The 25,942-nt window shown below is 38.4% G+C and overlaps 2 protein-coding genes across 12 annotated transcripts in view; one reads left to right on the top strand and one right to left on the bottom strand.

Annotated features, from left to right (window-relative positions):
• LOC106095473 (protein NASP homolog) overlaps positions 1-89 on the top strand; it is a 27,626-nt gene extending 27,537 nt beyond the window's left edge. Inside the window, exon 5 of the mRNA XM_059361359.1 lies at positions 1-89. This exon is cut by the window's left edge and continues 1,094 nt beyond it. The gene's annotated coding sequence lies outside the window, so the exon portion shown is untranslated.
• The window catches only part of LOC106081007 (mucin-5AC), a 146,839-nt gene that overhangs the window by 20,915 nt on the left and 99,982 nt on the right, over positions 1-25,942 (bottom strand). For 8 of the 11 annotated variants that reach the window (XM_013242669.2, XM_013242670.2, XM_059361357.1 and 5 more), the window contains 3 exons: positions 4,723-6,080; positions 3,148-4,626; positions 845-1,084 (listed from right to left, as the gene is read on the bottom strand). The exons of 1 other annotated variant lie outside the window; for it this stretch is intronic. In XM_013242669.2, coding sequence (XP_013098123.2) covers positions 845-1,084; positions 3,148-4,626; positions 4,723-5,002 — 1,999 coding nt within the window. In that variant the 5' untranslated portion in view covers positions 5,003-6,080. Of the gene's footprint in view, positions 1-844; positions 1,085-3,147; positions 4,627-4,722; positions 6,086-25,942 lie in introns of all 11 variants that reach the window. 2 more of the 11 variants (XM_059361354.1, XM_059361356.1) reach the window with 2 other exon arrangements.

Here is a 25,942-nt window from a genome sequence, read left to right as displayed (position 1 = left end):
AAGTAGTATTTAAGACAAAAGTACATATTATTATACCATACGTAAAAAGAAGAAACTAAAATAAAATACGTTTTTATTCTAAAAAGAAAACAATCGTAAGAAAAGCCGTATTTTAATGAAAGTTGTTTAGATTAGGGAAAATACCAGCTGAAACAATTTTTAAGAAGCGAAATTGAAGTCGAACTGGCTAATCAAACTGTTCTGGATGTTATGTCTTGTCTACTCTTCAATGCCTTCCATTTCGGTACCCCAGTACTTTAATAATATTCCAATGGACCGCCATGATGCGTATATTTTGTTGAACCGTCTTAATCACAGTACGGAAGGTATTTTGAATAGGATAGGTTTTTGATAAATTGGAGAGTTGTTTCGACACAGTTCCTATCTTTGTTTTGTTTACGCACAGCGGCAAACTGCAAATCCACCTAATTTGAGTTGATATTTCTGGGTATTAGCCCGTATAGAAAAAATCTTAATGAAGGCGTAAGGGACACCATCCGCTAGATTTTTTCCTTAACAATCTAAAAAAAAGTTTACCACATGCATGCCACATTTGAGTTAAATAAAAAATATACATACATTGTTTTCAATATTTTAAGACAATTATTAACATCTGAAACGTTTTTACATCGGTGAGGGGATAATAATTATTTGGGTAATACTACGAGTATGTTGTGTGTCCCATAGGACATGATCTCAAATAACTAAAGTGTACTCTCGAGGAAAGAAGAGAAAAGAATATAAAATACAGAGAGGGAGAGAGACAGAGAGGAGCCACAAAAGGACACATTTTCTTTGTTTTTCCGTTTTTTCCTTAAAAACACATAGATTGTACCATACGTACTTAGATGAGGCTGCAATGTCGCCTGTGACTCACTATGTTGCCAATCATTTCGTTGCTCTTCACCGCGAGCATTCTCCATTGAGCCGGCCAAGTAGTTGAGACATGTGGGTGCACTTCGGGGAAATTTCGGATGTCTTCTAAGTTCTTGAATTTCGTGTAAAGGCAAGTCTATACAAAGAGTCCAAATGCCGCCATGCATGGGCACTAAGAAAAGGTTATCACGTCGAAAGCGATGATCGGCTGAAAAACAACAAAACACACACAAAAAAGAAAATTGTATTAAAAGCTTTTACGTTTGAGAGATGAATAAGTCCAACATATCGGCCAAAAATCATAAAGGAAGGGCTAAAGATAAATGTACTGTATAACTACCAGTGGCTTTGAGTAAAGCTGTAGATTTCCTTGGTTTAGAAAAACAAGTTTAGTCTTACTACACTTACCCTTATGTAAGTGGAGTTTAAGTACCTTTCCCTTCGGGCAAGGGTGATTTTAGTACCCTTTTCCTTGGGGAGGAGTAGTTTTAGTACCCCTTTTCTTGCCTAAGATTAGTTCTAGTACCCTTCTTCGGCGAAGGGTAATTTTAATACCACTTTCCTTTAGGAAGGGTAATTTTAGTACCTCTTTCTTTGGGGAAGGGTAACTTTAGTACCTCTTTCCTCGGGTAAGGGTAATTTTAATACCTCTATCCTTGGGGAAGAGTAATTTTAATACCCCGTTCCTCGGGAAAGGGTAATTTAAGTACCACATTCCTCGGGTAAGTGCAATTTTAATACCCCTTTCCTGGGGTAGTGTAAATTTAATACCTCTTTCCTTGGGGAAGTTTAATTTTAATATTAATACTTAATTTTAATACCCCTTTCCTCGAGGGAAAGGATGTTAAAACTTTTAATACCCTTTTCCTTTCAATCTAACCCACTCAATTTGAGGGTAATTTTCATATGGATTTCCAGAAGCCAATATGTTTGCCATCTTAAATTGAATGTACTTTACCTTTTTATTTTACTTCGTAATTGAAATCTTGTCGTTATTTGGAACCACCCCACCATCAAACAGTTGCTAAATTACATTTCAGTTTAAATTATCATTTATATACACACAAATTAAGTTCAAACTTTTACTTGTTGTGAACTTTGAGTTCTAGGTTAACATCATTATCACTATCTCACCCTGTACACACGGTGTCCTTTGTTTCGCGTTTTTTTTTTGATTTTTTCTTCCAGTCGCTTCATGGAACTGGCAGTACCATGCGTGTTGTTGGCTGACAGCCACTAATGTCTTCCGCCATTGGAAAGATAGCAAAAGTAGGAAGCTAAAATCGATTTCGAGCCATTGTAATAAAACTTGCACTTCACAACTTTCTCGCAACAACATTGAAAGTGGAAAGTTTATGTTGCTTGCTCCTGTGACATTGGCGTTTTTTCCTGCCCCATCGACAAAGTTCACACAACGCTTTTAGCTGATTTCCTTTGTTAAAGGACCGGCTGTCTAACGACTGACAAGCCAGGGAAAGTTTGTTTATTTTTTCCCAGGGTTAGATTGTTGCATGTTCACGAGCATTCGTTTCTCATTTTCCGAAGCACATATATTACCCGAAAATATATGGGTTTGTGGAAATGTATGTCTGCCCATAAATGTATTATTAACGCATCCTTTATTCACTTGCGCCAAGTGTATTCTTGTTATTGAGGCCGAAAGTTTATGTCTCCCTGCATAAGGTCAAGGTTATAATTTTCTATATTTTGTTGGTATTTAAAAAATTAAAATGCGAACTCTTAAAATAGGGAGCATAACTTTGATCGCTTGAGCCTGCCCAATGCATTTTGCACACCACAATTTTGCCTAAACTTTTTAAGTGGTTTTTAGTTTGCTTTTCTATTCTAACAAGAAATAAAAGCAAAACGTATTGGCCTAAGATGGCCGCAACTACTACAAAAATTGATTTATTTTTAAAAAATTATTTAAAATTACTTGAAACAAAAATCAAATTTCAGCGAAATTTTTATTGAAAATACAGATATGTATAAATTTTAGTTGAACATATAGACCTTACTGTTTTTTTTTTTAATAATATTTGGAATATATTTCTTTGAAAATCAAATATCAATTGTTTTTAAACTCCAAATTTGAAAATTTCTTTGGAATTCTAGGTTGACAATTCCTCTTGTCCCCTACTATTATCGAAAGATATAGACTCAAATAGGCACTATTAATATATACAACAGATCTACTTTAAAAATCTCTGATATCAAATTTTAAGGATATTTTCTATGAATCTCTAGGTTTGATAACATTTTCCTACTTACCTCTTTTATCCGGTTTCAGCATTGCAACCGTATCCTCCATTATCCATTCCAACTGTAAATTTGAACGATTTGAATATCTCTCCAAACTGGCGCGATCCCATTTCACGTGTTCCCAGTGATCAGTCATAATGGCGGCGCATAGCATAGCTGTGGCGCTGGTGGTCATTAGCAGCGTTACAAAGAGGAAGAGCAGAGGCGGTGGGCCCATGCAACAACTTGAGCAACAGGCAGAACCTCCAACAGTACTGGTGACGTCCATGGCGGAATTGAGCGAAGTGGGGCTGTCTAAATCGTGGCCGCCAATGGTCGCCTGGTGCATAATCTTTGAGGAGCAACTGCTGTTGCGCAACAGTATACTGTTGCTGCGTCGTATCGATTCAACAGCTGCAGCAGCAGCTGCCGTTGTTGCCGCCGACGACGAAGGATCGAATTGCAGTGAATTTGCAACGACGGCCGAGGGATGCTCATAAATGCTGTTGTGACGAGAGGGGGAGAAATAGTAGCACGTTGTCTGTTGTTGTTGCTGCTGCTGCTGTTGCTGGTAACCGTATTTGCTGTTGCTGTTGTTGTAACCACCACCACAACCGATAAGACTGCTGCTGCTGCTTCTACCACCATTACCATTCGTGGCCACCACACCATCTGTCCCACATTCATTGATGGTGCTTAGGTCCTCATTGCTGGACGAGTAGACGATCGACTGTTTGAATTGATTGGAGTAACAGTTTTGCCTGAACGAGGACGAGGTGATGGACGAGGCCGGCGCGTACTGCGAGGAGCCCTTGGGTGCATGCGCATACAAGGCCTCGTAGTCGTAGTGATGCGGATTGCGATAGATCACCGGCCACGAGCGAGTCGTCTTCGAGTTGTGGGAGTAGGTGGAATAGGTTGTTGCAGTGGCGTTGGCTGTGGCGGTGGCAGTGGAGGCAGCGGTGGTGGTGGTCAGAACGTTAGACTGATAGTAAGTCGTGTTTATGCTGTTATTGGAGGAATTGGTCGACGTGGAGGGGGCTGTATAGCCCGTGGCAGCATAGGCTGCTGCTGCTACAACGGCGTCGCCTGTCGCCGATGACGCTGAGAGTGGGGTTACCAGCGGCGTATGTTCGTTTGGTTCGTTGCGGCCTTCCTCGCCGGTTATATTCGCTGTGTTGCGTTTGCTGGTCGCTGCTGTGGGACTTGTTGCTGCGGAAGCCTGTTGACGCTGCAACACATTTCTCGCCGATGTTGCAATGGTCGCACACGGCCCCTGGGCCGTTGACGCTGTGCCGTTTGCGGCCGACTGTCTGAGCTTCAGTGGCGGTAGGTGGCGGCTAACTTTGCCACTGGCGTTGGCGATGGTTTCGTCTTCCTCGCTGATGCTGTTGTTATGGGCTGCTATCACGTATGTGGTTGCTGTTGAGGGTGTGCCTGTGGCTGTGTGTTCGGGTAGGGGTACGGCGGTAAGTTCATTAAAATCCTCCTCCTCTACAAGAGTTGCTCCTGAGGGAGAAGGTGAAATGTTTAGTTGTGGATTAGTGTTGTTCGCTATGATTTCGGGGCTAAAAAATTGGCTTAAATTTTTTTGGGAACTATTACTTTTGGCCTGAATTTTGTTGGTATTTTTCAAATTCATAAAGTTGATGTTGTTGTTGTTGTTGCCGATGCCGCTGTTCGATTTGTTGGTGCCGCAGTTATTCGTAGTTGTGTTGGTGTTTGTTGGGGTGGGGGTGTTTTTCGTGTTCGGGTGTGGTGTGTTGTTAGTGTTGTGAGGGGGGTTGTTATAAAATTGCTGGGGTGGTGAAAAACTTTTCGATGAGGTGGTTAATGCTGGTGGTGGTGTAGTCGTTGATGTTTTCGCTGTGGTGCTGGGCGGCATGGTTTCGATCTGGCCATATTTTGGACAACCAGTTGGCGATGTTATGCTAACTTCAGGCACACAGCGAGCCGTCACCTTGTAACGGCTGCCGCTGTTGTTGCCCAGGCCCAAACCCAAACCGCCCTTGTTACGCACCAGTCATAAGTCTGTATCACGTTTTTTCACCTTGTTCGCATTCATGGCGTTGTGTGCAAAGGCAGAGGCAGAGGTGGCGGCGTTGGGGGTGGGTGTGGTGTTCGGATTGGTTTTCGTGGTGGTCGTTATTTTGTACGGATGTGAGGACTCCGCAGACGGAGTTGCCTGTTGCTGTTGGTGTTGCCCTGGCAATGATGCCTCTGTGTGTGGGTGCTGCTGATGCGAATGATGATGGTGGTGGTGATGATGATCGTCTTCCCGTGTGTCTATGGTACAGGGTGTGGGGGATTTTGGTTGTTGGTGGATTTTATTGATTTTGAAAATGTTTGTGCTGTTCACAGTAAGCGAAGGGGTGTGAAAAGGGAGAGAGTGATGGTGTTAGTGCAAGAGCGGGAGAGTGAGTGCTATAAAGAGAGACTATGGCTGAAAAAGTCTACAGCTTTTTAAGTGCTCTTGGTTAAGTGTTGTTGTGTATCTCTGTACGTGTGGCTCTTTTGTAACTACAAAACTACAAGGGTCCAAGTGGTTACAGCTCTCTTGGATTTCAATCCTGTGGAGAGAGGATGATTTCTCTATTCCAAATAAGTCTCTGAATCGTCTCTTCGCTATTTTATATTGTAACGGCTTTCTTTTTGCAAAATGGTGACTTTTAGAAGTGGTGATGGTAGTGTTTCTAGTTGTGATAAAGTGGAGGTGGTGGTGGTAGTTGTGTTGTGGTTAAGTTTTAGCCTCTTTTTCTTTTTTAGGCTCTCTACAGAAAGGTGCCACTCTCAAGTACTGGAGCTGTAAGATTCTCAGCAGTTGTTGTTCTTATGCTGTTGCTGTTACAAATATTTTTACAAATTTTTTAATATTCTTTTTTGTTTAACGTCTACGATTTAGATTTTGCTCAAGCTTTTGCTAATTGAATTTTTGTTAAACGACTATTAGGAAAATGGTTGCTCTATTCTTAGAAAGATGGAGAAAATAGAAAAAAGAAATAGAAATTAAAATTTTGCAATTAGTTTAGGTTTGCTCAACTAGAAAGAAGGCTATTCTAAATTTAAGAAATTGAGATAAGGTGACAGGCAAGACAGGCAAAAGACTTTAGACATGAACAGAAAATAGTGAAGATTTAAAAGAAATTGGAAAGTATTCTAAAGAATTTATACACCTAGTTATTTCTCATGCATTATTGGGAAACTAAGAGAAAGATAGAAAAATATTTTTATTCACACAAAAGTTGATAGAATGATAGTGTGTGGAAATTATTTTGTATAACAGTAATTTTTTGACTAAATGCCTATTACTAAAATGCTTTAATTGTGCCTTGTAGCGTATTATCATTGCGAAAAAATCAAAACAGTTATACGCACCCAAGGACATGTACAAGAAAAATAAATGATATTGATCATACGAACCCAAGTTCGGTGGATTTTTACAAAAATATGTATCTAAATCGTAGTATGTCTGTTATGAAAGAAAATATTTCTAAAATTATTCTAAAAAAAAAATAACAAAATAAAAAATAATAAAATTAAATTTTTCCACGAAAACTTATTTTTATCGATTTTTTTATGAATTATCTCTATACATAAAGGAGTCGCGTGATTGACTGACTGGCTGATTGACTAGGCTAATGGCGGACTGATCACAGTTCAGCCCAAACGGCTTAAGCTAGAATTATGAAATTTTGCACGAATGTTGGTCTGGGGACGGAGGCGCGAGATAAGGCCGGGTTTGGTGATATTCGTACGTTACGGCACTAAATGCTACGAAAATGGGTACTATTTGCCAAGTCGAACAGATAGGACTAGGAGAATTCTCCTAGGCTCAAACTAAAGAGCGTTTAGAAAAAATAAGGTTTGGTGAAAAAAGGTACCAGAAGTGGGATAAATAGTTCGTTTAGTGCCGAAATTTGTACTGAATTTTGAAACTTAGGTACACTATCGGAACGCTTATTGGATGACTATAAGAGTTTTTAGAAATTTCTACATTGAGCTACTAAAAAAGTACAAACAAGAAAGGGCAATGGGCGAATGGATAGAGGTAGAATTTTGAAGTTTGACTTAAAGGACATCTGGTGCAAAAGGATGAGAGTGAAAAGAAAAAAATGCAAAAATAGTACTGGTAACGGGAGAAAATGTTCATTTAGTACGGCAATTGGTACCATTTGGTACTTACGTTAAAGATGGAGTTAGAGGTATGAAATTTGGCATGTAGGTACAACTAGGAAAATATGATGGGTGACTATGATATTTCACAATTCGTACATTTTGTTACCTATATTGGTACCATTTGGTACCTTCTGTGCAGATGGAGCTAGAGATCTGAAATTTGTCATGTAGATAAAATTTAGAAATATATGATGGGCGACTAAATGATTTTTTTAACAATTCGAACATTTTGGTACCAAAATTGGTACTATTTGGTATTTTCCTGATAGATGGAGCTAGAGGTCAGAAATTTGACATGTAGGTACAAACAAAAAAATAAATGATGAATGATTAAAAGGTCTATTCAAAATTCGTACATTTTGATACCAAAATTGGTACCATTTTGTACTTTCTTTTCAGATAGAGCTTGAGGTCTCAAATTTGTTATATAGGTACATATAAGAAATATATGATGGGTGATTAAATGTTCTATTAAAAATTCGTACATTTTGGTACCATTTGGTACTTTTTGTTCAGATGGAGCTTGAAGTCTGATATTTGGCATGGAGGTACAACTAGGTAAAATATGATAGGTGACTTTGTAATCTATTCACTTCGTACATTTTGGGTCCATTTGGTACTTTCTTTACAGATGGAGCTAGTGGTCTGATATTTGGCATGTAGGTACAAGAAGGAATTTAATAATAGGCGACCAATTAATAATAGGTACCAAAAAGTGCTAAAGCGAAATCGCTAAATAAATGCGTTTGTTATGGTCTTAAGACCATATAAAAACATATCGGTGTATACACCCATAGAAAAAATCAAGCACGGCGTTGAAAAATAGACCACACTCGTTCATAAATGTGAATCAACACACAGATGTTATTGGATCAACCACAAATATTTATAAACCAACCACAGTTATGTTGAACAAAACGTCAACAGTCGTTCACATTCTGACAACCCCTAGTGCACAGTTTTTAAAAGATTGCAAAATAAATTTGTGTGCCTATGATTATCGAAACTGTGCTCCATCAATCCCATTGTGTGTTTACAAACGCCTTACCACATTGCACCACAGACGGCTATACACATACAATGTTTTAAGAGTCATTTAAACTTAAGGATGGTATGCATACACATTTTGTAGAGATGATGTTCACAACGATGAGTGCATGAAACAACAACGCGTGTTCACAAAATCATCCACGCTTGTTGACAATATTTCCAACAACGCCCGTGTATGATAGTGACAACATTGGTGCATGATTTTGCAACATATTTTTTTCTATCGGTGTATGGTTTTCATATCATTCTTTCCATTGCACTTAAGAATTCTCTTTCTGATGTTTTGTGGTTAAAGCACAAATTAATTTTTGCTTCTATAAAAAGCAGCTACAATACTTAAATATTTATCAACTTGCAATGGCAACAGAATCAATTAAATGTGGCTATTCATTATAGCTGTCAATTAGTTTTGTATGCCCCATATTGAAAAACATCAGCAATTGCTTGTCCCCCAATATTCTCTGACAGAAATCACGCCTAACGCGTTTAGACTGTACCTTCGCTATTAGCCGTTATCCTTTTTTGGTTTATAACATAAATTACTAAAATTATTTTAAGCCACAAATATCGGCTCATGTAGGCAATATATAAAATTTATGAATGCATTGCCCAACACCATGTGGGCCATGAACAATTTGAACAAAGTTGCAAATGGCAAAACCCCATGGCGAGATTGGAGGGATATGAATATGTAACTGTGTTGGTTTTGTTGGTTAAAACAAACAAACCCCAAAAAATAAAACTTTATGGAGCATATAAAAGACCACAACAAAAACAAAAACCATATGCCGGTTTTGTTATGTTTCGAAGAAAAAAGCCTTGACACTATCACTTCCCTGGGCTGGAGCAGAGTGGTAAAGAGCGAGGGGAATACATTTCGTGGCAATAAAATTCGAAATGAAATAACTGAAACGAATAATCAAATTAAGCCATAAAACAGTATACGCTCAAATTACACTGCCAGGTACATGTTCGCACCACCGCAACCAACACAGAGAGAGAGTGAGAGATTTGAAGAAAAACTGGAATGGATTTGAAGGACCCCAACAAAGGAATCGAAGTGTATTATGGCATGTAGAGTTGCAAAGATAATCGAGTTATAGCTTATATCATGGGTATTTAATGGCCTTAAACAAAATACTTCAATAGCTTTTTGAAAGAGCGATAATAAAGAACAAATAAGGGCGTAAAGGAGTGTTTTATTTCGATTTCGAAAATATAGATGTTAAGACGATTTACACCCAAATCTCCTAAATAAGGTTGTGTCTTTAATCTTTTCCCCTCCTTTTCGGTTAAGCAGCCATGTCTAATCGATGATTGAGTTTCCCCTTTTCACATTCCCATTCCCTTAACCCCAAGTGGTTTATGTGACGTATCAATATTTAAATATCAATATTTGCCAGAGTTGAAAAACTTCTGTGAGTGCTAAGATAAGGCAAAGGATAAGAAAATGGGGCTATGAGGGCAGCATCTCTAACTTGAACATCTTTGGGTGAGAGCAAACAATATAAAATGGGAAATTTTATTAAGGATACACTAATAAAATGCAAATTCAATTTGGTTGCAGCAGTTAGCTTCTTGCTTTGCTTGCCTATTTTGCCAACCAGCCATCGCTCGTTGCCGATGTCCGCCCCTTTGGTGTTGATGCTGAAGCATCCCACTTTGTGTGTAGTGTGTAGATCCTTTCATTTTGTTGTTTGCTGAGTTTTCTTTTCTTTATTCATTTGTTGTGGCTTTTGCATTTTAAAACTAAAGGTGCAAATTGAATAGTCGAAACGTTTGCCAAGAGCCATTGGTAAGGCATGTGTCCTCTGAGTGTAAACAAGCACTCTTGCTAGGGAGAATGGCCATAACAACATGATGTCAATTTAGTATGCTCTAGTCACTGTAGTGGCCTACACCGGCCCTGAACACATGAAGCCACCCACATAAGAGGTATCCATTTCATACATGGGTAACCACTGTCGAATGAAGGTAATTTTAAAGACTGTACTAAATGGAAAGTGTTATACTTATGTTTGTTTTGAAAAAAGATGATCAACAAACAAATTTGTTTTCGAAAAATTTCGATAACAATCAAATTGGAGAAAAAAAAATCAATTAAAAACAAGTAAAAGTGTGCAAAGTTCGGCCGGTCCGAATCTTATATACCCTCCACCGTGGATCGCATTTGTCGAGTTCTTTTCCCGATATCTCTTTTTAGGCCAAAGCAAAGGATAAAAGAAAATAATTGTTATGCTATTGGAGCTATATCAAGTTGGAGCCAATTCGAGTAAGAATTGAATCCTTTAGGGGCTCAAGAAGTAAAATAGGGAGATCGGTTTATATGGGAGCTTTAACAGGCTATAGACGGATTTAGGCCACATTTGATACGTATGTTGAAAGCCATAGGCCAAAGCCATAGAAGCCGTTGTTCGAAATTTCAGCCAAATTCGATAATAATTGCGCCCTCTAGAAAGCCAAGAAGTCAAGAACCCAGTTGGGTTAATATGGCAGCTATATCAGGCTATGCACCGATTTAATATATATTTGGAACAATTGTTGGCAGTCATAAAAAAACACGCCATGCTAAATTTCAGCCAAATCGGATAATAATTGCGCCCTCTAGAGGCTCAAGAAGTCAAAACCTCAGATTTTTTCAGAGTTTTATGTGACAGCTATATCAGGTTATGGATCATTTTGAACCATACTTGGCACAGTTGTTGGACGTCATAACAGAACGCTGTGTGCAAACATTTAGCCAAATGGGATATTAATTGCGCCCTCCAGGGGCTCAAGAAGTCAAGACCCCAGATCGGTTTATATGACAGCTATATCAGGTTATGGGCCGATTTGAATCACACGTAGCACAGTTGTTGGAAACCATAACAAACCACTTCATGCAAAATGTCAGCCAAATCGGATAAGAATTGCCCCCTCTAGTGGCTTAAAAGGTCAAGATCCAAGATCGGTTTATATGGCAGCTATATTCAAAAAAGTAACCGATATGACCCATTTATAGTCCCAACCGACCTACACTACTAAGAAGTATTTGTGCAAAATTTAAGCGTATAGCTTGACTCCTTCGAAAGTTAGCTTGCTTTATATACCACAGTGGTGGTGTAGGGCATAAAAAGATCAGGTGAAGCAACATATCTCCAAACTTGGTGTTTGAAATAAAAACTGAAGCTCGTTACACCTAATATCTAGGTGAAAGTTATTTCTGTGGTCATCATATCATACCATAGCAACTATAATTTTGTTTGTATTAAATATCTATTTTCGAATGTACATATTTACAAACGGTCTTTTGTTGCTTTCCTATGTTTTTGTACTCCTTTTCGAATTTTGGCACAAGCACTTTCCTGTAGATGCATCAATGCCAAGAGGGCGAAACGTTTCCTATTTCTAGGAAAATCTCAGCTATTGCCTAGTGCTAATACCCTCTCTCTACTAGAGTGTGTGTGTGTGAAAATCAAAACCAAATTTCTCTACTAAAGCAAAACATAAAGGAAAGGAAGGAGAAGGAAACGGAAAGAGGTTTGCTAGATACGATAAGTTTTATTTTGAAAACAGTTTGTAGAGAAGCCAAAAAAGAAGAAAGTCATTGATAAAGTTGTGAAGCTAAGTTAGAATTTCTTCCTTTCAGTTTTTCATTATTTCTTTAAAATGTATGTTTCGATTACTATCTTGGTTGTTGTCACTAAGATTAATGGCTTTGCTGTTAAAGGGAACTTCTGAAGGTGATACCAAAATCGGTGCATACTATAAACATAAACATGTAAACATTGGCAGATAATTTTAAACAACTGTAAGGTGCTATTTACTCTCAAGGACTTTTATTGTCTATGTAGAGAAGCTTTGAATATTCAAATTTCTTTAAAAAATTAATTTTAATTTTGAACAAACTTTTAATGGAAATTCAATTTAAAAACAATTTGAAAAAAAAATTCTTTAAAAACTTAGATTATTGACATAATTTGTAAGAACATTTAATTTTATCAATATTTTCTATTAAATTTCATAATTCCAAAATTTAAATTGAATTTTTTTCTTAAGGAATATAGATTTTGGCTTAATGGTTTTTAAAAACTTAAACAATTTTTTTAACATTGAGATTGAGGTAGAAAATAGTTTCATCAAATGGCCAATATTAACATTTATTCTTGCAGCTATGCCTAAGCCATAACCCATATATAGCATAAAATATGCCATACATGGGTTTCAGTTCCATTTCACATGGTGAACTAACACGAAAACTGCTTCTAGGGGGCCTTGAGGCCATAACATGTCATAGATACATGCATACATAATTCTCATTCTCTTTGTGGTACTGCATTGCGTATGAGCGATAGAGATGGGGTAAATATTTACCATACGCCATAGGGTACACCAACCAAAACAGATTTTAAAGAGATTTTCAAACTTGGATATTTGCAAACAAGGCACACTCTATGAATACTCCATAATAACAACTTCCTTCTGATTAAACGCTTCCTTGCACCTCTTGACCCTCCATTATACATAATTTGCTTATGAGGCCTTAGGCAAACAAACACACTTACACACACACACATGTTTACACAACAAAAATGCTTGTATCAGTTAATTTTGATACATGATTTTGGCCTATAGTCTTAAGCATTTATGCAGGCGTATAAAATTTCCACCCACTTGAGCAAATATTCCCATTCAATTTGTGTTCACAAATACCGCACTTATGCAAGCACTCCAAAAGCTAGCAACAACTAACAAAAGATTTTTGGGTAAATATCTATTAACTAACTTACATTCTTAATGGTGGTTGATAAGTTTTTGGGAGCTGCTTGGTTTAGTTTCGTATGGTGTCAAATGACAAGTTCATATAGGCAGCATTTATACCAACAAGCTTAGGAAATAATAATAGAGTATCTATGTGCGTGTTGTGTGTGTTTTCGATCATGTATTTCCTTATTTATGTAATGTTTTTATATAACGCAATATTGTATATTTATGTATATTTCAATATTCAAAGCCATTAAAACCTTTTTTGTTTTTCGAAAGGACCACTATTTTTATGTATTTTTGCCGCAGAACATTAATCCAATAATGTGAGTTTCTGGTCATTAAGTTATTAGTTTTATAATGCCATTTATACCAAATGACACCATCAATGGAGTGTGTTAAATAAAAATGCATTGATTTTATAGCAGATAGATAGATAACAGGGTCAAAGCTGTGAATGATTTAATTGAACATTGGAACGGTAATGCGAAAAACAGAAAATATTGACTAGAAATTTAAACATTTTAAAATATGAGTTCAAAACAGATGAACACATAGGCAGAGAGTCATATAGGGTGATGCTTCTAAAGAGGTTTTGACTTCCTAATAATCACATGGTTCTCTCCTGATCAAACAATGAGAACCCAGATTGATCATTTTGTACAAAATGGAAGACATTCATCCAGCTTGTAAGACTTATAACCTATCAGAAAAGCTAAAGTAGACAATGCAAAGCTTCGACACGACTACATGTAGTGAGAAACTTACTGTCTGGCACTATTCCAATCAACTGAACTAATTGCATAAACAAATCACTACCTGCCCATATGATATATCGGAGTAATGGCAAGCCAAATCCTTACTAGGGTACCAAACGATTTCCACAAGCAACCCGAAATATAACAGGAATATGAATGCGGCTGAAGCAAAGAATACGTAAGAGTAACTATCGATTAGTATCACCACTACTGCCTGCTACGCACTTCCCTGGGTGCTAGGTCGTAGCAGGTATATTGATATACACGTTTGGTATCGATGTCTCTCTAATACAATACAGTGTTAAGTCATCACAACCCAGCTTTGTATAGATAAAATGTAAAACCATGGGTACTGTTTGGTATTAGATTCATCACCAAACAGTTGTTGCGTTTAATATCAAATTATTATTGGCTTTGGCAACAAACCAAGATTAATAAAATACAATTCTCATGATCACTTGATCATTCCACCCCTAATGAATTGAAATAAATGCAATTGAAAATTAAAATTATTTTTTGTCGTTTGTGCATTGACTTAATACCAAATAGTCTTAAAAATATTTGCCAATAATGTAAATAAAATACTACCTGCAGCTATAGACAATGTACCGATTTTTTCTATCAGAGTTCTGGAGATGACTTTTTTTGCCGCCTGGTTTGTTGCAAAGGGCAGGAACGTATGCCATAAGACTCCATTGATAAAAAAGTTAGTATCAAATGTGCTAAATACGATGTAATACGGTATTGATAATGAAGCACCGTTTAGCATTAAATTTGTTACTAAACAAACTATTATTGGATTAAATACGAAACCGAGATTGATTTAATACCACTCTCGTTATCACTTGATCATTTCACTTCTAATGAATTAGAACAAATGCCATTGAAAATTAAATACTTTTTCGTTTGTGTATTGATTTAATACCAAATATTTGCCAATATAATGTAAATAAAATAATACCAACAGGTATTGATAATGTACCTTTTTTCTATCAGAGTTCTCGAGATGATTTTTTTACTGCCTGGTTTGTTCCAAAAGGCAGGAACGTGTGCCATAGAACTCCATTGCTAACAAAGTTGGAATCAAACGTGCTTATTTCGATGCCATACGGTATTGATAGCGAAGTACTGTTTAGTATTAGAAGTATTACCAAACAAACCATTATTGGCCTTAATGTCAAACCGAGATTAATATAATTCATTCTCGTTATCACTTCATCATTCCAACCTTAATGAATTAAAAGAAATAACATTGAAAATAATTTAACTTAAATTTTTGTTCGTTTTTGCATTGATTTGATGCCAAATAGTCTTACAAATATTTGCCAATTTAGTGAATAAAATATAACAGCAAGTATTAACAATGCACCGTTTTTTTCTATGTGTGTTGTTGAGATTGTTTTTTTTGGGCTGAGTTAAGTTAGAAGCCACCGTAGTGCAGAGGCTACCATGTCCGCCTGTGACGCTGAACGTCTGAGTTTGAACCATGGCTAGGACATCAGAAAAAGATTTTTAGCGGTAGTTATTTCCTCTTAATGCTGGCGACATTTGTGAGGTACTAAGCCATGTAAAAACCTTCTCCCCAAAGAGGTGTGGCACTGCGGCACTTCGTTCGGACTCTATAAAAAGGAGGCCCCTTATCATTGATCTTAAACTTCAATCGGACAGCACTCATTGATAAGTGAGAAGTTTACCCTTAATGGAATGTTCATTGGCGAATTTGCATTTGCGTTTTGCCCGACTATGTACAGACTGGGTGGCGGGAGATTAGGGTGGTTTTAACTCTGAAGGCGGAAGGTTCCCAAAGACTACAATTCTTCATGTTGAAGACTCGAAAGACTTATACATCTTTTATGGACCATTCTGAACCCGTCTGGTATGTGGCCATCTCTATGCTTACACTAAGGGCAGTCGGTTTACAGGACCCTTTATGAGGTGGTTGGGCGACAACTGGAAGGTAGTTTGGCTGTGGGCGACTTCATTTTGGCAGCTGACTTCGACATGAAAATAAAGTGAAGTTCCAGCCTCCCTTTTATGATGAATTGGGTTGATACAATGCCAAAAAGCCAGATTATTAACGCATTACAGGCGCAGGACTCGATTAGGAAATTTGTGACCAGTAGACTCTTCAAAGAAGGCTTTTATCCCCTGTTTTGTGGTTTTCGGTTACCTAAGGTGCTGTACTAGGGGCTGTACTCCTGTCGCAACTCGTGTGTAAGGAGTGTGGTCACTTAGCCTGAGAGGGTAACTGTATGTTTACGGCGGTTATAGAGCCGTAGGTTCCTATACTCACATATGGATGTATAGTGAGGGATTGGGTTCTGAACAATTGTGCCCTCCGCAGGGTGGCCGAGAAAGTACAGAGAGCTGCGGCAGTGCTGATCTATGGGGCAAGAAAAAGAGCCCCAATAGAGGCAAATAATTCGTAATACAGGGTGGCTGATGAATATTGCTACAATGATGAATATTGCTACATTTTTTTTTCGGTGTATGGAATACATTTTTCTTTTATTCATGTTAAATTAAATTATTAAATTAATTATTAAATTATTATTAATTAAATTAATTAATTAATTAATTAAATTAATTATTAAATTATTATTATTAAATAGAAAAAAAGTTATTACATTTTTTTTTGGTAGCGGCTTTCATCAGCCACCCTGTATAAGACCACTAGAAACAACGTCACTTTTCCGCAGACGAAGCCAACACATTACAAAACACTGATACTATCCGTGTTATTATATGTCTCCAAGGCATGGGTACTTGTGAAAGCAGACTAGGAAGAGCTTGGAGTGTTTGAGGAAAAAATTCTCCGTAAAATTTATGATTAGTTTGCATTGATGGAGAGTATTGTCGTGGTACGAACAACGAACTGTATGAGTTGTATAATGAAGGACAGTGGGATAGAAACGAAAAAAACTAGTAAAAAAATTTTGAAATTTGCAATGGCTAGAGCTGAGGTGTAAGCGAGATCGTGTGTAGGCTTCCAAGGCCGGTTTTTTCGGTTCTGTCCTATTGTGTGACGTTAGCATAATTATGCCGACGTTGCGCCGGTGTGACGGATCATTTATAAGGATAGTACTACCATGTTGATGGTTTGGAAGTAATTTTCCTGAAAAGGGATCTATGGACAGGATGTTCCCGAAATCATCTGTATAAACGGATGGGGTAAAATTGGACGCAGGCACCGGAGCAGGAGTATACATCCAATCCCTTGGAATCAGGGAATCGTAAAGAATTCTGGGCCGATGCAGAATCTTTTAGGCAGAGCTCTTCGCAATTCTGAAGACACTGCCGAAGAAGCAGGAGCGCCAGCCCGATCAGACTGTCACAGTATATGTGGGCAGTCGGGTGGCGCTGTAGGCGCCGGCAAAGTGAGGTTGGTTAAATGATGCAAAGAACTACTTCAAACAATGGGTTAGGCTGTCAGGTTATTATGGCCTCTTATTTCCCACAACAAGACGTCACTTATCCTGCAGTTGAAGAAGCATGACATTGGGCTGCTGACAGGAACCCCGACTGCTCATTGTAGCATCGGGTCCTTAACGCGGCGCTGGTCGCTGGGAGAGGCAGACTTCTGCTTTTGGTGCCAATGCTCCTTAGTAGTGAGGAAAAGACACATGGTAATGAGTCAACATCTCTTTCCGTGCCTGGATTTCCTCCAGGCACTGAGTTTTATCGTTATTCTGGAATTAGGTTAAGGTCTGAACTGACTTACTAGAACATACTTTCTCCGATGACAATTTTTTCGTGGACCGCCCTCCTTTTTTGTCTTGTGCTTTGGTTTAATTTTTGCTATCGTTTTTGTACCGTAATATTAAGTACCTCTATCTGTTATTTTCCATTTTCTTTTCTTTACTACCTTCTTCTAGGGCGACAACAATATATTACCTTAGGTCTCCGATAGAGACTGCTAGCTACATTGCGTATGAGTGTTAGAAATAGGGTAAATATATGTCATACGCCATATGGTACAACAAATAAAAGATATTTATTGGGTTGCCCAAAAAGTAATTGCGGATTTTTCATATAGTCGGCATTGACAAATTTTTTCACAGCTTGTGACTCTATAATTGCATTCTTTCTTCTGTCAGTTATCAGCTGTTACTTTTAGCTTGTTTTAGAAAAAAAGTGTAAAAAAAGTATATATGATTAAAGTTCATTCTAAGTTTTATTAAAAATGCATTTACTTTCTTCTAAAAAATCCGCAATTACTTTTTGGGCAACCCAATACAAACAATGTTTGCAAATAAGGAGCATCATTAATATTCAATAACAACAACTTCCTCCTTATTGGACCCTCCTCTGTACTTTTACACTCAATCTCTTTTAGTTTGATTTGATGAAACAGATTTCGTTCAAAGCAGTCTGGTGATAAATGAAGATAAAATGCCCTGCTAACGGAATAATGAATGTTCGTCAAAGTCTCGTTTGATTTAAATCTCTGAGTCAATATCTCCATGAGTCTAAGCCAAGATTCCTATTTTGTATTGTCAGCGGGAGCCGGCAGTGGGGCCTCGACTTCAATATAAGAAGACCAAGCAGTGTTTAATCCCTGGGAAGACCCATAACCAAGGGCCAAGACAATGATTTCCAAGACCTTTTTATTTAAAATCACATTTTGCATTTACTTTTCATAAAAAAAAAGTTTAAGAAGTTTTTGGATCTATGCCACAATTAACTAGTAAAACTCTTTTCATTTTTTTAATGATTTTGAACATCCTTTAATCACATCTGCTTATAATTTAATTTTAATCTGCAAAATTCTAGGCCAATGCGAACATAATTTATGAAATTGCCCGATGAAACTCTTGAAATATTTGACCCAGTTAAGGAGTGCGCAAAACCACAGAATGTTCTTGAGAACAAAAATTCTTATGACCAATGATGATGTTATTGCCGAAGATTTGCCAAGTAATTTATTATCTCTGTAGACGAGTATATGCCTGTAGTTATGTGGTTTTATACCATGAAATAAACTTGGCTATAAAGCTGCACATGTATAAGTAGATTAACACAGCGATGCAATCAAATACGGACAATATACAGAGAATAAATTTGATTTTCATGATTGGAAATGTAGATCTTACGAGGAACATCCCAGTGAAAAACAGCGGAGAGAACTTTTTCAATAAGTGCTATCCGATACTTTGCTATAAGGGGCCTACTATGTATAGAAGTTGTAAACTCATAAATGGCCCCATCAATTGGACAAGTGCATTAAGACTCTTAAAAAAGTCCGCAGCAGTTAGACAAATGCAAATTTACCCATGAACATTCCATTAAGGAACAGGGGCAAACTTTTCACATATCGATGAGTGCTGCCCGATTTAAATTTAAGCTAAAATTTAAGCTTTTATAGCTGAGTCCGAACGACGTGCCGCAGTGCAACACCTCTTTGTAGAGAAGTTTTTACATGTCGCCAGCATTAGGAGGTGGTAACCACAGCTGAAAATATTTCTGGTGTTCGCGCCAGACACCCAGACGGACATGCTCACCTCTGCGCTACGGTGCCAATTAGACGTCATATACGAACTTTTACGAGCCCCGCCACTCCTATGGGTGACCACCATAAATGACCTATTACGGATGCTGACTGAGGAGGGATTTGAACTCGTCTGCTATGCCAGAGGTCTCAATGTTAACCCAGAGAAGACTGAAATATGCCTGTTCACGTGGAAGACAAAGTTGGTTATAATACTTCTAAGGGGTAAGGATCCGAGCCAGCTATGCAAAAGGGCCGAAATGGTCTTGCATATTGCATATGACTGGGCTAGACCCAGAGGTCTCAATGTTAACCCAGAGAAGACTGAAATATGCCTGTTCACGTGAAAGTCGAAGGTGGGCCAATTTAACGCACCACGTTTCCTCAATAAGACTATTTTGGTATCCTGCAAGTTCAAATACTTAGGTGTGATCTTGGACAGGAAACTGAATTAGAAGTGTCACATTCAGGAGCGTACCGAAAAGGCTCACAAATGTTGGTCGCTAAGTAAATGGGGGGTAGACTCGTAATGGGGATAGTCCACTGTCTCTACAGGAGCGTGATTAGACCGATACTTACTTACGCCTCAGTAGTTTGGTGGACTGCGATGGAGAAAAAGTGCAACGTAAGGATAATACAACAGGTTCAGAGAACATGTTGTCTAGGCGTTGTCGGAGCGATGAGGACCACGCCCACTAGGGCACTGGAGACTATTGTAGATATCAGACCCATTGACATAAGTGTGAGGAAGCCACTGCGGCTATGAGACTTAAGACGATGGGAGAATGTATTGAGAATGTAATCGAGGCGACGATAGGAAACCTGGAAGAAAGGGAAAAGGATTCCGATGGGATACCTGAGATGAACCTTGAAGTCGAGTGCGAGGCACTGCTACCAGCGCTACAGTCTTGGATGGACGGAACCCGAAGTATTGCCATCTGGAACATCATGTTACACGTATCACGGATCAAAGCTAGAGAGTAGAGTCTACATGGGGTCTACATTGAGAACCCAAGGACTGAGATCTGTTTTAGACTACCTGACCGTAATATGGTCCTGCAGGCGGAGATTCGGACGGTCACGGAATGCGTGAGGTGGTGTGGTGTTTACGCGAAGACGGAGAGTACGAACATCTTTACCGGCAGTAAAATTGCCATAAGGGTAATAACAACCAGGACGGTAAGGTCACGAACAGTCTTGCAATGTAAGAAGGAGATTAACGCCTTCTCTGAGGATGGCAAAATCCGCTTCTTTTGGGTGCCGGGCCATAACGGAGTAAGGGGAAATGAAAGGGCAGACGATTTGGCGGTGAAGGCCAGAGGACTGCCGCCAATAAACTTGGTTAACCCGAAGCCTTTCGGGTCGACGCAGTCCGAGTTAAGGCAGCGGGCGACAAATGCGCAACCAACCCTGTGGAACAGCGAAACGGTCGGTAGGACGGCGAAAATTCTATGGGGGGATCCAGGTCGTGAGAAAACGAGGCTATTACTGAAAGGAAGCAAGAAGGGGGTCAGTATAGCTATTGGTTTCACAACGGGACACGTAGGACTACGAGCTCACTTATGTAAAATCGATGCGGCAAGGGATAGCATGTGTAGGGCATGCGGGGAAGAAGATGAGACGTTGGAGCATTTCCTTGGTCATTGCCCGGCTTTCACGTCTAACAGATACCGGCACTTAGGTGGAGACACAATACCAGACATGAACCAACATAGGAGAGTGGTATTGAAAATAATTAAGGATTTTGTAAGTAGCACGGAATTCCTAACTTAAAATTTTCAATTAAGAGGTTACTTTATAGTTTTTAGAGCGCACAACAAGCCGATTACTGGCTTAGGCGTATGTCTATAGAGGCATGGGGCGGATTTTCAACCTAAACTAACCTACGAACTTTTAAACGTAGGTCCAAGATGACACCAAAGATTTTTTCATTTAATTTTCATAATAAACTCTTAATATTTGGACTTAACAAAAAAGGAGCTAAACTATACTTCAATCGAGGAGTATTTGTTGCTTTGGGAGAAGTTTCCCTTGTTGCTAATGGCAGTGAAACATTTTTTTGTATGGTTTACATATTACATATTTTTTAAATAATTTTTTCTAATTAATTATCAATTTATTGTTAGATAAATTTCCCACACTGTACACATGCAGCTGCGGTTAAACAAAGCAAATTAAAAACCAAGTTATAATTAAGTCAAATGATAGTTTGCACAAATGCTTATTATATGGTCAACTCTCGCATAAAATTTCCTGTTCTTGGTTTGAGAGAAAACGGAGGTTGTAAATCCCTAAACCAACATACACACTGGCAAATCTCTAGATAACCTGAAATTGCATAGCCTGAATCTCTAACATCCCGGAAAACTCTTAGGTTGTTCACTTGAAATGCCAAGAACAATACAATTGCAGAAATATAAAATGAAATTAGACTCCTTGGCCAATATGGCCACAATTATCACCAACAACAAGGCCAATAGATTGAGCGAGGGTGTCCCTATTACCATTCCCAATCCCGTTGTTATTGTCATGGCCAATTTTAATAAACTCATTGTTGTTGTTGATGTTGATTTTGTTGTGCAAATGGAAATTACACTGAGTTGGTTTTTATGATTTTATTTTGTTACAACACCATCGACATCAACTACATCGACACAACACTTGCTACAACGACAACACGCGCCATGACAATATTTAAATTAAAGGCTCAAATGACCACAGCGACTACATTAGCAGACTTCCCCTTCTTCATGGACCAGTGATACTACAGCAATGTATCAATGAGGACTATGGCAAATTGCGTACAATTAAGATTTGTTGAAACATTTATTTAATCAAACTTTGTTTTTAATTGGGAGAATGGATTTTAATTCTACATTAAATTGAAATTAAAAAAAACAAAGAAAGTGGGGGCTAAAAAATGGTAAAAATGCGTGACAATTTCGCTATTATTTCAATAGTAATTATGTTATTTGCTAAACAAATGCGCAAACATTGCCCTAACCAAAGTTTATATTAGTAGGAATAGTATAAACAAATCGTGACTTAACAAGTTAAAACGAGTTAAGTTCGCCGAACTTTGGATACCCACCACCTCGGGTATATATGTAAACTACCTTTCGTCAAAATCCGGTAAATGATTACCTTATGCCCCATAGCAGATATATCGAAATATGTTCCGGTTTGGACCAAATATTAATAAATACAAGTCATTGTTGTTGTGTATCACAAAATTTTGGTCTTTTTAGTAGCTATATCTAAATATAAACCGATCTGAACTATATATGACACGGGTGTCGAAAAGACTAACATAAGTCACTATGTCAAATTTCAGTAATATCGGATTATAAATGCGGTTTTTATGGGGCCAAGACTTTAAATTGAGATATCGGTCTATATGGCAGCTATATCCAAATCTGGACTGATCTAAGCCAAATTAAAGAAAAAAGTCAAAGGACCTAACACATATCACTGTCCCAAATTTCTGAGACATCGGACAATAAATGCGCCTTTTATGGGACCAAAACTTTAAATCCAGAGATCAGTCTATATGGCAGCTATATCCAAATCTAGACCGATCTGTGCCATATTGCAAAACTATGTCGAGGGACTTAACTTAACTCACTGCTCCAAATTTCGGCGACATCGGACAATAAATGCGCCTTTTATGGGACCAAAACTTTAAATCCAGAGATCAGTCTATATGGCAGCTATATCCAAAGCTAGACCGATCTGTGCCATATTGCAAAACTATGTCGAGGGACTTAACTTAACTCACTGCTCCAAATTTCGGCGACATCGGACAATATATGCGCCTTTTATGGGCCCAAAACCTTAAATCGGCAGATCGGCCTATATGGAAGCTATATCCTAATCAGGACCGATCTGTACCATATTGCAGAAAGATGTCGAGGGGCCTAACAAAACTTACTGTCCCAAATTTTGGCAAAATCGGACAATGAATGCGCCTTTTATGGGCCCAAAACCTTAAATCGGCAGATCGGCCTATATGGAAGCTATATCCTAATCAGGACCGATCTGTACCATATTGCAGAAAGATGTCGAGGGGCTTTATTTAACTCACTGCTCCAAATTTCGGCAAAATCGGACAATAAATGCGCCTTTTATGGGCCCAAAACCTTAAATCGGCAGATCGGTCTATATGGCAGCTATATCCTAGTCAGGACCTATCTGTACCATATTGCAATAAGATATCGAGGGGCTTTATTTAACTCTCTGTCCCAAAATTCGGCAAAATCGGACAATAAATACGCCTTTTATGGGCCCAAAACCTTAAATCGAGAGAACGGTCTATATGGCAGCTATATCCAAATCTAGACCGATCTGTACCATATTGCAGAGAGATGTCGAGGGGCCTAACAAAACTCACTGTCCCAAATTTTGCCAAAATCGTACAATAAATTCGCCTTTTATGGGTATAAAACCTTCAAGCGAGAGATCAGTCTATATGGCAGCTATATCCAAATCTGGACCGATCTGGGCCAAATTAAAGAAAGATTTCGAAGGGCGTAACACAACTCACTGTTTCCTGAATGTGACACTTCCAATTCAGATTCCTGTCCAAGATCACACCTTAGTATTTGACCTTGCCAGATATTGAAATCGCCTTATTGAGGAAACGTGGTGCGTTAAATTGGCCCACCTTCGTGTTCCTCGAGAACAGGCAGATTTCAGTTTTATCAGGGTTAACATTGAGACCCCTTGGTCTAGTCCAGTCGTGTGCAATCTGCAAGACCGTTTCGGCCCATCTGCATAGCTGATTCAGATCCTTACCCCTAAGGAGTATTTTAACATCGTCTGCATAGCGGACGGGTTAAAATCCCTCCTCAGTCAGCATCCGCCACAGGCATTGCACATAGGAGTGGCGATAAAATGCCCCCTGTGGCGTTCCTTGTGCCACTTTCTCCCTTATATTTATATCATGGGACAAACAATTTATGCACCTGTTCCTTAGCATATGGTTTATCCAGTATCTAAGGACCGGGTCCACCCGATATTGGTCTAAGGATTGGATCAGTGTGTCGGCACCATCGATGTCATATGGCATACCGCCAGTGTGTACATTCTGGCATCGAAGAATTCTTCTATTTTATGCACAACCTCATGCAGGGCAGTCTCCACCGACCTTCCCTTGACATAGGCATGCTGTTTGTATCTGAGCAGTACGCTGGATGTTCTTCTCTTTATAATGGTGTCCACAATACGTTCCATGGTTTTGAGAAGAAAGGATGTTAGGCTTATTGGTCTGTAGGCCTTTCGTGTCGCATAATTTCCCTTGCTGGGCTTGGGTATAAATACCACCCTTGCAAACAAGGCTAGATCATCTAAATTTTTTACAACGACCACGAAAATACATTTTTTCTGGGATCGGAAATGTATATTTTGGTGAATTGGAATGTTAAAATGAACATGACCCTATACTTCGGTGGAGGGTATAAAGATATTATCTTCACACACAACTTAAAGGTTAATAGTTTCCTAAAGTTTAGTTCAATATATCTATAAAAACAATTTTTTTTATTGCCAAACTGGAATAAGAATGAAAAGAAATATATCAATGCCTATAACTTGGTTTACACTATACTGTACCATATTAAATCTTAAACCTATACAAAGGCATAGAATGTTTTGCAATATTTTCATATGTCCATATTTATTGGACCATAACAAATGAATGACAAGTAATTGCATTTAAACCACAAAAGAGTGATTTGATTCTCCGCACATATTACATACATATATAAATGTGTATATAAGTTGTGGCTATGCCTCCCAGCACTAGGGTCCTTGGTCCCCATTGACTTCTTTGGGCTTGTCTTCGATGTCTATTGTCCTGATGTCTATGATGATGATGATGATGATGCTGATGATGATGGTTTTATAAATGAGTAAAACTTATAGCTATCTGAACAATGCAGTCAAAGCAATTACTTGGATGCCTCCCATGTGCGCAAACATGTGGAAAGCGAATGGATGACTAATCGAATGGACAAGATTGTAAGAATGCAAGGACAAATGCAATTTCTCAATGGGTTTCACTGCCTGTGTTAAGAATCAAATAATATATTAGCGTAAAGGAAAATTTAAACTACACAAAAAAAAAAGTATTACTAAATATAAAAGATTTTTTCTTGATCGAAGGAATTTGGTTATAATTTGGAACTAAGGAAATAGGACTACCAAAAAAGGACTTTGTCTTTAAATTGAAGTCAGTATGTATACGGAGGCCACCGTAGCGCAGAGGTCCGCCTATGACGCGGATGAGAATTGCGCCCTGTAGCGGCTCAAGAAGTCAAGATCCAACATCGGTTTATATGACAGCTATACCAGATTATGAACCGATTTGAATCATGCTTAGCACAGAACATTACATGACAATCAAGAATATATACTTAATGGGGTCTTAGACGCATATTTCGAGGTATTACAAACAGAAAGACGAAATTAGTATACCCCCATCCTATGGTGGAGGGTATAAAAATTTTCAGCGGTTGTTTCTCCCCCCAATGCTGGCAACATTTGTGAGGTACTATGCCATATTAAACTTCTCTCCAAAGAGGTGTCGCCCTGCGGCACACCGTTCGGACTT

This window comes from Stomoxys calcitrans, chromosome 2 (assembly GCF_963082655.1).
Source record: "Stomoxys calcitrans chromosome 2, idStoCalc2.1, whole genome shotgun sequence".
NCBI lineage: Eukaryota > Metazoa > Arthropoda > Insecta > Diptera > Muscidae > Stomoxys > Stomoxys calcitrans.
The sequence above is the reverse complement of the archived record's forward strand: the minus strand, read 5'-3'. Positions and strand labels throughout refer to the sequence as shown.